This window comes from Triticum aestivum, chromosome 7B (assembly GCF_018294505.1).
Source record: "Triticum aestivum cultivar Chinese Spring chromosome 7B, IWGSC CS RefSeq v2.1, whole genome shotgun sequence".
In the NCBI taxonomy this organism is placed as follows: domain Eukaryota; kingdom Viridiplantae; phylum Streptophyta; class Magnoliopsida; order Poales; family Poaceae; genus Triticum; species Triticum aestivum.
Genome location: NC_057813.1, coordinates 461,396,050 through 461,407,196, shown reverse-complemented (window position 1 = coordinate 461,407,196; position 11,147 = coordinate 461,396,050). Strand labels below are relative to the sequence as shown.

The following is an 11,147-nucleotide window of genomic DNA, read 5'->3' as shown; positions in this document are numbered from 1 at the left end:
CATGTGGAATCATAATAAAATTTAAAATATAGTTATCACGTAAAATATTCTCTTCATGATCCACATGCATGGAAAGTTGACACTTTTCCAAAATAGTGGGATTATCATCAACTAAAGTCGTGACCTCTCCAAGCCCACTTTTATCAAAAATTCCATAGGATTGATCATTCTCCAAAGTAGTGGGAACATTATTACCTAGAGTTGACACTCTTCCAAGCCCACTTTCAATATTATTGCAAACATATTCATCGTGAGGCTTCAATAAATTTCCAAGATCATAAGAAGAATCATCCCAATCATGATCATTGTAATAGGTAGTGGACATATCAAAATTAGCATCCCCAAGCTTGGGGTTTTGCATATTATTAACACAATTGGCATTAATAGGATTTATAATAACATCATTGTAATCATGCTTTTTATTCAAAGAGCTATCGTGAATCACTTCATAAATATCTTCTTTTAACACTTCATCACAATTTTCAGATTCACGAATTCCAAGCAAAACTTCATAAAGATAATCTAGTGCACACAGCTCACTAGCAATTTAAAAAGATTAGCAAGTGGATGAGTATCCATAAACTTTTTGATTATGTATTGTAATAAATACACAATTATACCAAGTAGACAATCAAACAAATCAAGTAAGACATAGAGGCAAACGGAAAGAAGGCAAATAGTTTTGTGTTTTTCTGAAATCGTTTTAGAAGTGGGGGAGAGGAAACCGAGAGGCAAGTGGCAAATAATGTAATGCAAGAAATGAGAGTTTATGGTGGGTACTTGGTAGTCTTGACGTAGAACCTCCCCGACAACGGCGCCAGAAATTCTTCCTGCTACTTCTTGAGCTTGCGTTGGTTTTTCCCTTGAAGAGGAAAGGGTGATTCAACAAAGTAAAGATAAGTATTTCCCTCAGTTTGAGAACCAAGGTATCAATCTAGTAGGAGGTATGAACAAGTCTCCAATCTATGCACCTCCACAAACAATCAAACACTTGCACCCAACGCGATAAAGGGGTTGTCAATCCCTTCATGGTCACTTGCAACGATGAGATCTGATAGAGATAGATATAAAATATTACTAAGACGTAAAACAAAGTAAAAATAAATAAATTGTAGCAAGGTATTTTTGGGTTTTTTGGTTTATAGATCTGAAAATATATGATGGAAAATAGACTCAGGGGCCATAGGTTTCACTAGAGGCTTCTCTCTTGAAAGAAAACACATGGTGGGTGAACAAATTACTGTCGAGCAATTGATAAAAAAGTGCAAAGTTATGAAAATATCCAAGGCAATGATTATGAATATAGGCATCACGTCCGTGTCAAGTAGACCGACTCCTGCATGCATCTACTACTATTACTCCACACATCGACCGCTATCCAGCATGCATCTAGAGTATTAAGTTCATAAGAACAGAGTAACGCCTTAAGTAAGATGACATGATATAGAGGGATAAACTCAAGCAATATGATGAAACCCCCATCTTTTTACCCTTGATGGCAACAATACATTACGTGCCTCTCTACCCCTATTATGTCACTCGGTGAGGACACCGCAAGATTGAACCCAAAATTAAGCACCTCTCCCATTGCAAGAAGAACCAATCTAGTTGGCCAAACCAAACCGATAATTCGAAGAGAAATACAAAGGTATCAAATCATGCATATAAGAATTCAGAAAAGACTCAAATAATATTCATCGATAATCTGATCATAAATCCACAGTTCATCGGATCTCAACAAACACAACGCAAAAGAATATTACATCGGATAGATCTCCAAGAACATCGAGGAGAACATTGTATAGAAGATCAAAGAGAGAAAAGAAGCCATCGAGCTACTAGCTATGGACCCGTAGGTCTGTGGTAAACTACTCACGCTTCATCGGAAGGGTAATAGAGTTGATGTAGAAGCCCTTCGTGATCGAATCCCCCTCTGGCAGATTGCCAGAAAAGGCCCCAAGATGGGATCTCACGGGTACAGAAGGTTACGACGGCGGAAAAGTATTTTGGTGGACGCTTCTGTTCGTTTGGGAATATTTGGGAATTTATAGGCCAAAGATGAGGGTTAGAGGACCTCCGAGGGACCCACAAGCCAGGGGCGCCCCCCTAGGGCGCGCCCCTAAGGCTTGTCGTCGCCTCGGGACTCCTTGGACTTCATCTCCAAGTCCTACGGGTGTCTTCTGGTCCAAGAAAAATCATCGCGAAAGTTTTATTCCGTTGGGACCCCGTTTGATATTCCTATTTTTGTAAAACTCAAAAAACAAGGAAAAACAGAAATTGTCACTGGGCTCTAGGTTAATAAGTTAGTCCCAAAAATAATATAAAATAGCATATTAATGCATATAAAACATCCAAAATAGATAATATAATAGCATAGAACTATAAAAATTTATAGATACGTCAGAGACGTATCACACCATAGTTTCAGTCATCGTTCGATCTGGGAGACCCAGATCCAGGATTCCGCCCGAAGCAGATGCCCCCTGGAGGAAGAGGGGTGCGCCAACTGAAACTGCCATGAACCTAAGCTGTGCCCACCACCACTTAGCTCTCATGACGACGCCTTCAAGAAGGACACGACGCCATAAGCGGCGTCACCGTCCTAGGGTTTTTACCCGAGAGACCGCGGAGTGGGAAAAGGTGGGGCGGACCCGAACCATGTCTCCAGGAAGAGAAACGGCACCCTCAGGCGTCGTCGCTGTCGCGGCCGGCAGCAGCCGGCCAAGGAATTATCCCAATCCGAATCCCCACCTCCCGATCTGCCCCATCCAGTGACCGACAAGCAGCGGGGCCATGTCCATTAAGATGGAGTGCACAAAGCAAGGATTGGAGGAGGGAGTAGCTCGACGCCGTTGGCCGCCGAGGCAACAAGCCGCGACACCAACCCGTCGTTGGATCGCCGGCCACCCGACCCGATCCCCGACAGCCCACCCGCCCCGCTGCGCCACCGGACAGGGAGGCCATCTTAGGGGCCGCTGCCCCGGGTCCAAGGCCCTCTGCCCTAGATCGGTAGGAGAAGCGCCAACACTGCCACCACAGCCGTCGATGGGACGTCGGTCGGCCACCACAATGTTGTAGTCCTAATTTGGGCCGCCATGAACCAGATTGGCGCTGCCGCAGTCCAGATCAGGGTCACACCCTCGAGCCAGGCGCCCCGCGTTGCCCTATGACCCGCGAGTGGGAAGAGTGCCTCCGTCGCCGCCGTCGCACGGACGGGCTATGCCCAGCGCCGACCACCAATGGCAACGGAGGGGGGGGGAGGGGAAGGAGGGGTGACCCGACAGCTAGGGTTGGAGCCTCTCGGTTGCCCGCACGGGGGGCGACGGAGGGGAGGGGAGAAGGTGGCTTGGAATCCCTTTTGACATTATTATGATTGTTTTGGTCGTCTGAAGCATATGCTCTCAGGTACCGTTTTGAATTGAATTACATAACTAAACATTAATTTCCCGCACATAGAATCAAAGCAAAATAAACATTATAGACCAACATATTGGACTCTACTCATATAATTCAAGTTTAATTACAATGGTGCGCAATACTGCAACGTGCAACTTACAGATCCTTACCCGCACCTGAGCAGCTGCTGCTGATGTCCCTTTGCTTCATAAACTAATGGTCACTCCATTTGCTTCATGGATAGTTGCTGCTAATGATTACAATTGTTACTCTATTTGCTTCATAAACTCGGTGAACGCGGTACAGGAGGAGCCACCTTCCTTCCGTACTGCTTGAGCGCTCTTCTTTACCGCCATGATCCGTTCCTCGAGTGCTTGCCGTCTCTCCAGCTCCATGTCCATGATCTGCCTAACCGCCGCGTCAACATCGTCGGCCCTGACAAGCTCCCCGCGTTTATACCCTCTCACCTCCACGCCAACCTTCATATCTTGGACAATGTTTACCTTGTTCATCCACTGCTCGGCTACCAACGGCCAGCACACCATTGGCACACCGGCGACCACCGCCTCCAGCGTCGAGTTCCATCCACAGTGGGTTACGAACGCACCAGTGGATGAGTGACGCGGCACCTCCACCTGAGGCACCCAGGACGCAGTCACCACGAAGCCCCTGTCCGCGGTCCGGGCCAAGAACCCCTCCGGGAGAAGAGACAGCGCCGCGTCCGGTCCGCCGCCGGCTGCGGCGAAGGCAGGAGGCGCGCGCAGAACCCACAAGAACCTGTGCCCGCACTTCTCGAGCCCCTTGGCCATCTCACTGATCTGCTCGAGCGACACCGTGCATCGGCTGCCGAAGCAGAGGAACACGACGCTGCACTCGGGCTGCGCGTCCAGCCACGGGAGGCACGGGTGCCTTTCCTCCTCCTCTTCCCCCTCCGCGATCAACGGCCCGACGCAGTAAACTGGCGGCGTGGCGCGGCCGGGGAGGCAGCGCCCGTCTCTAAGCGCCGCCACCGCTGAGCCCTCCAGCGCGTCGAAGGTATTCACCAGAATGCCGCGCGCAGCCGCCATCCGGCCGAATACGTCCAGCACAGTCGTGTACAGGTTTTTCCCGCTGTCGAGCACTGCGTCGACCAAGTGAGACGCCGGCATCGGGGACATGCCGGGGAACGACACGGGCGTGTCGCCGAGATCTTTCAAGTTTCCGGCGCGCCCGGAGCAAAACATAGGCAATTGGAGGAAGACGGAGAGGCTGGCGGCGCCTGTGGAGAAGAACAGGTACCCCAGGATGCCCAGCTCCGCGGCTACGTCGAGGTCACAGACGGCGAGCATGTCGGCGACGAGCGCGTGGACGTCGGGGAGACTACGGAGGAAGTCCCGCAGGACAGGTGCCTGGGAGCGGGAGGCGGCCTGCATGCGTATGAACGGGTGGGCGGCAGCGGAGGCGGCGTCGAGGGCGGGAGGGGGAGGGAGGGAGTGGACGGAGAGGGCGGGGAGCCGGGAGGCGTACCGGCCGATGGTGGAGCGGAAGGCCGGGGCGGTGAGGGATGGGTCCGGGACGGCGACGGTCACCGCGAGGCCGCGACGGAGGCACATCGCGGCGAACTCCAGCATGGAGATGAGGTGGCTTAGGCTCTGGCCGGCAACGACGACCACCCTTCTCGGCGTTGACATTGGAGTGGTCTTATTCAGCTTTGCTTGGTGGCCTGGTCAGTGATGTGCACACTCGAGGGGAGAAACGAGTGGGCCATGTGACTTATATCGTTTTTTTATGGGAAGTGTTTAGGAACGGCGCACCGGCCGAACCGTTCCGCCGGTTCGCTTTCGCCTCGCTGGCGCTAGCCACCAGGAAAGCAACACGTGTATCTTATCCTCTCCCCAACACCCCATCCACTCCTTCTTCCTCCCAATCGCTCAGGCAAGAAACTCCATGGATCCAGGCCGGCCATCAGCTCTTGCCTCCTGTGCCGTTCGTGCGCCCTTCGGGGACAACGCTGCCGTGCCGTTTCCATGGCTGCGCTCATCGCCATGGCCGCGCCGTCGACTGATGGCCGAAGAGGAATCGCGGGGAGGATACGAGGAGGCGCAGGCCATGGCGGCGCGCACGAGCGAGAGGATGGGCATCGCGCAGGGATCTCGGCCACTGCGTCGTCAGGTACCTATCGGAACGGCGCTACAGCGGTGATGGCCATGGGCGAGGCATTGCAGAACCTGCCGCAGACCCCCGTGTGTTGCAACCGCTAAAAAAAGCTTCAAAGTCTATATTAAAAAGCTTCAACTATATATACAGAAAGCTGCAAACCTTCAGTGCTATCGAAGAAAGCTACAACCGTCTACAGAAAATGCTACAACCTTTGACGAAAAAAGCTTCAACCAGTGCTGACGGTGGTGACCACGGCCTGACGGTGGTGACCACGGCCCGACGCTGGTGCTGCAACCAGTTTTTTTTTTTTTGCTACAACTAACCCTATTTTTTGCTACTAATGTCTTCGGATTTTGCTAGAAACAACCCATTTTTTTTGCTACCGGCGTCTTGACTTTGCTGCAACCGGTGTCTGGTTTTGCTTCCACCGTATCATGTTTTTGCTGGAACCGGTGTTTCATGTGTTTTGGTTCCACCCTGTGCGAGTTTTTTTGCTGGAACCGATGCCTCATTTTCTTTTTTTTGTTTCCATGGTGTGTTTGATTTGCTGGAATCGGCACTGGTTTTTGCTACCACCACTTTTTTGGTTGTAAGCGACGCGACTATGCCAGTTTTGATGCTGCAACCGGCGACGAGGATGGCCGGCTGCATCGGAGTTGTGCCACCGCACCGGAGCTGCGGTCGTCGCCATGGGGAGCTGCAACTGCGGGAGCAGGCTGCTGCATGCACGAAGACGGCGACGGCGACGGCGACCGACAGCGACGACGGCGACCGGCGACGAGGGCAGCGACGGCAACCTACAGCGACAGGCGACGAGGGCAGCGACGGCGACCGGCGACGAGGGCAGCGACGGCGACCGGCGACGAGGGCAGCGACGGCGACCGGCGACGAGGGCAGCGACGGCCGGAGAACGTGCGGGCGGTTCTTCAAGGCCAGGCGTGTTTGTGCGGTGTTGGTTTGACGAAGACGCGGGCGAGAGGTGAACGAAGATGAAGATTAGATCGTAATTGAACGGTTATTAGTAGGACCATCGGACGGCTGCGGGCTGACCGGCCCAACGGTTAGGCCGGTGCGCCGGCGCAAATCGCTGGCCTTTTTTTATACGTGTCTCATTTGTATTTCCACCTTTCTAAAATAAGTGTCACCAATCAAGAAAGAAAAGAACAATCATGACCGAACAATTTCTTGAACTTGACACCATTGTCAGTCATCTGCCTTCGTCGCCACTACAGCAGCCATCAAAGAAAAGAAAAGAAATGACGAATCACCTCCTCAGCTGAGCTCGACGCGGCTCCATCTATGATGTGCAGCTTTGCGGACCTTCAAAGTGGCTCACCAAAAGTGGAGTCATTGCCATTGAATATATCTGATCGGGGCAACATCTCACACACGCCGTCCAACTCCAGATCTGACGCCCCTGCAAGACTAAGACGTCGCAGGAGGAAACCATACCTACCAGCCATGAACCACAACCCCAGCACATGATCCGCCATCTTCTAGATGCCACCAATGCAAACCACAATCTACATTCGCTCTTGGACTACCTCCCAAGCTTCACGTCGGCGCTGGAGCAAATGTCGTCGCATCGGCGGAGCCCGAGGACACACAAGTCCACCACGAGGATGCTGTCGTCGCCACGCTATCCTAGCTTGAACAGACTGGTTTACAAATTCATCCACAACCATAGAACCTAAGGATCTGAAGCTTCTTTATTCATCGCCGCCATCCCGCCTCCCAAGCAAGACCATGACGACCCAAAAAAATCTAAGCTACTAGGGCATAAACTAAGTAGATCGAGCGACCCATTCACCACCGACGACCGTGTTCGTCAGCGGAGCGGAGTCGTCGTCGGAGGAAGGCGGCGGAAGAACTCTCCTGGCAGCGTGGCTAGGTCTCTAGTCGCCTGTGCCCGAGAAAAAATATGACTCGCCTCGCGTCCAGTGCGTCTCACAACGGCGCCGCTAGGTTTCTAGTCGCCTGTATCTGAGAGAAAAATGACTCGCCTCGCGTCATGTGCATCTCACAGCGACGTACGTCTCGTGTCTTTTTTAGCCGCTCTCTCTATTGCAGTTCAACACTAGAGCATGACCCGGGATTGATCCCCTGAACCTCGGCCGCTGCCTAGTAACGTGGTCATTGTCGATCAAAGCCGCAACCCTAAGCCCCTCATCGTCTGACAAGGAATCGTCCGATGAACAATTCAAATTGTTGAAAAAAATACTCATCCCCACTATCCATTGTACCTTGCGGGCAAAGCGTCGAATAGCTTGCGCTTCGCGGAGATGCGGCTAGTGAAGAGGCTCCGGAGCGCGAGGCAGCAGGCAACAGGCATGGCAAAGCGGAGAAGAGGACGGCATGCGGCCGTGGAGCGTGAGGCCGATGGTACTGCAGGAATGGGCGGTTCCCGCGGCCGTGGTTTTCTCGTGGACCGATGACGACGAGAAGAGGCCACTAATAACCCACAAGTATAGGGGATCGTTTGTAGCCTTCTTCGATAAATAAGAGTGCCGAACCCAACAAGGAGCTAAAGGTAGAACAAATATTCCCTCAAGTTCTATCGACCACCGATACAACTCTACGCACACTTGATGATTGCTTTACCTAAAACAAGTATGAAACTATTTTGCAAGAATAAAACTACGAGTACTTTGCGAGAATAAAACTATGAATAAATTGCAAGGTAATAAAAGTGGTTAGTTTTTGTCAACAAGAAAGGCATTTGTCCCCAGGCAATCGATAACAAGTACCGGTAATCATTCTTGTAATTTTATATGAGGGAGAGGCATGAGCTATACTTTCTCTACTTGCATCATATGCACTTATGATTGTAACTCTAGCAAGCATCCACAACTACTAAAGATCATTAAGGTCGTGAAACTCAATAATATCATTAAGTATCAAGTCCTCTTTATCCCATACACAACAACCCACCTACTCGAGTTTAAGCTTCTATCACTCTCGCAACCCACCATAAGCGAATCATGAACTTATTGCAACACCCTACAACGGGGACCCCTTAGGTTTGCGCGAGACGGAGGGCACCATAAGACAACACCATAAATAAAATATACAATCATACCAACCAAGATCATGATTAACCCATAGGACAAAACAAACCTACTCAAACATCATAGGATAGCCAAATATCATTGGGAAATAATATATGGAGTTGAGTACCAAGTTTAAGTAGAGATTACAGCAGGGAGAAGGGGTGTTACACCGCTGCATAGAGGGGGAGAGAGTTGGTGTTGACGGTAGCAAGATTGTTGATGTAGATCAACGTCATGATCCTTGCCCCGGCGGCACTCCGGCGCCACCGGGAGAGAGGGGGAGAGAGCCCCCTCCTTATTATTCTTCCTTGGCCTCCCCCTAGATTGGAGGAGAGTTCCCCCTCTGGTACATGGCCTACATGGCGGCGGAGGGGCGGGAGCACCTCCGAAATTAGATCTCCCTCTCTTTCTCTTCTGTTTGGCGATCCCCAGGTTTGGCCCTTCATGGTTTCTTAAATTTCGGACATCCATAACTCCTATTGCGCTAAAAAAATACATGATTTTTTCGTAAATTATCTTTCTTGCGCCAAAAGAAGGGCCCCAACCGACTTACGAGGAGGGCATAAGACACCTGGGCGCGCCAGGGGGTGCCCGGTGTGCCCTGGTGGGTTGTGGTCACTGTGTGCCCCCATTTGTGTTGATTCCAAGTCCCAAAATTCACATATATTCCAAAATAATTCTCTGTAAATTTTTATCGCGTTTAGACTTCGTTTGATATAAATTTTCTACGAAACAAAAAATATGCAACAAACAGGAACTGGCACTAGGCATTGGATCAATATGTTAGTCCAAATAAATCATATAAAATGTTGCCAAAAGTGTATAAAAGTTGTATAATATTGGCATGAAACAATTAAAAATTATAGATATGACGGAGACGTATCAGCATCCCCAAGCTTAATTCATGCTCATTCTCGAGTAGGTAAATGGTAAAAAAGATAATTTTTTATGTGGAATGCTACCTAGCATAAACATGATGATATATCTAATCATGGCATGAATATTAAAACATAAGTGATTCAAAGTAATAGTCTATAATTTGACATAAAGACATTAATGCTCAGGCATCTCAACAAACAATCATGTCTTTCAAAATATCAACGCTAAAGAAAGCTATGCTTACAAAATCATATAGTCTTGGCATGCTCTATCTTCTTTATACAAATATTTATCATGCACAACCCTGATGACAAGCCGAGCAATTGGTTCATACTTTTTAACGCGCTTCAGCTTTTTCAACCATCACGCAATACATGAGCGCAAGCCATGGATATACTATAGGTGGAATAGAGTATGATGATAGGGGTAAATATAGATAAGACAAAAAATAAGAAAGTCTCACATCAACGCGGCTAACCAACGGGCTATGGAGATGCCCATCAATTGATATCAACTTGAGGAGTAGGGATTGCCATGCAACAGATGCACTAAGAGCTATAAGTGTATGAAATCTCAATATGAAAACTAAGTGGGTGTGCATCTAATCCTATAATAAAAAATTCCCACTAGTATATTAAAGTGACAACATATGCGACTCTCCATATGAAAAACATGGTGCTACTTTGAAGCACAAGTGTGGAACTAGCATGCCCCTTCTCTCTTTTTCTTTTCTATTTTTTCTTTTTTTTCTTTTTCTTTTTCTTTTTTTTCTCTCATTGTCCGGAGTCTCATCCCGACTTGTGGGGGAATCATAGTCTCCATCATCCTTTCCTCACTGGGAAATCCTCTAATAATCAAAATTGATGATCATCGCACTTCTATTTACTTACAACTCAATATTACAACTCGATACCTATAACAAAAATATGACTCTATATGAATGCCTCTGGCAGTGTACCAGTAGGTGCAATGATCTAGCGTATCATGTATAAAAAATGATGCACGGTGGATGAGCCACAACTACTATGTCAGCTATATGATCATGCAAAGCAATATGACAATGAATGCTAAAGCCATTGAAATGGAAGCGGTGGAACTTGCATGTCAATATATCTCGGAATGGCTATGGAAAGGCCATAATAGGTAGGTATGGTGGCTGTTTTGAGGAAGATATAATAGGGCTTATGTGTGATAGAGTGTATTATGTCACGGGGTTTGGATGCACCAGCGAAATTTGCACTGACTCTCGAGGTGAGAAAGGGTAATGCACGGTACCATAGAGGCTACCAAATTGCGGAAAGGTAAGAGTGTGTATAATTCATGGACTCACATTAGTCATAAAGAACTCATATACTTATTGCAAAAGTTTATTAGTCATCAAAGAAAAGTACTACTACGCATGCCCCTAGGGGGATAGATTGGTAGGAAAAGACCATCGCTCGTCCCGGACCGCCACTCATAAGAAGACAACCAATAATAAATCATGCTCCAACATCATAGCATAACGAGAGACTATACGTGCATGCTTCGGGAATGACAAACCTTAACACCAATATTCTTACTAACCACAACCATCTACTAGTACCTCCCACACATTCCATCTCTATATCGCAAAACTATTGCAAGGAATCAAACATATCATATTCAGTGATCCACAAGTATTATGTAGGATTTTATGACTAA

The 11,147-nt window shown here is 48.6% G+C and overlaps 1 protein-coding gene across 1 annotated transcript; it reads right to left on the bottom strand.

Annotated features, from left to right (window-relative positions):
* Positions 1-3,475: 3,475 nt before the first annotated feature.
* LOC123162866 (anthocyanidin 5,3-O-glucosyltransferase-like) lies at positions 3,476-5,129 on the bottom strand. The gene has a single exon (XM_044580622.1). It carries the CDS (start codon positions 5,064-5,066, stop codon positions 3,663-3,665), a length of 1,404 nt encoding a protein of 467 aa, XP_044436557.1. The 5' UTR covers positions 5,067-5,129; the 3' UTR covers positions 3,476-3,662.
* Between the last annotated feature and the right edge of the window lie 6,018 nt (positions 5,130-11,147).

What these genes read in the sequence shown, in the direction of transcription:
- LOC123162866 (XM_044580622.1), bottom strand. Translation starts at nt 5,066, where the DNA reads ATGTCAACGCCGAGAAGGGTGGTCGTCGTTGCCGGCCAGAGCCTAAGC.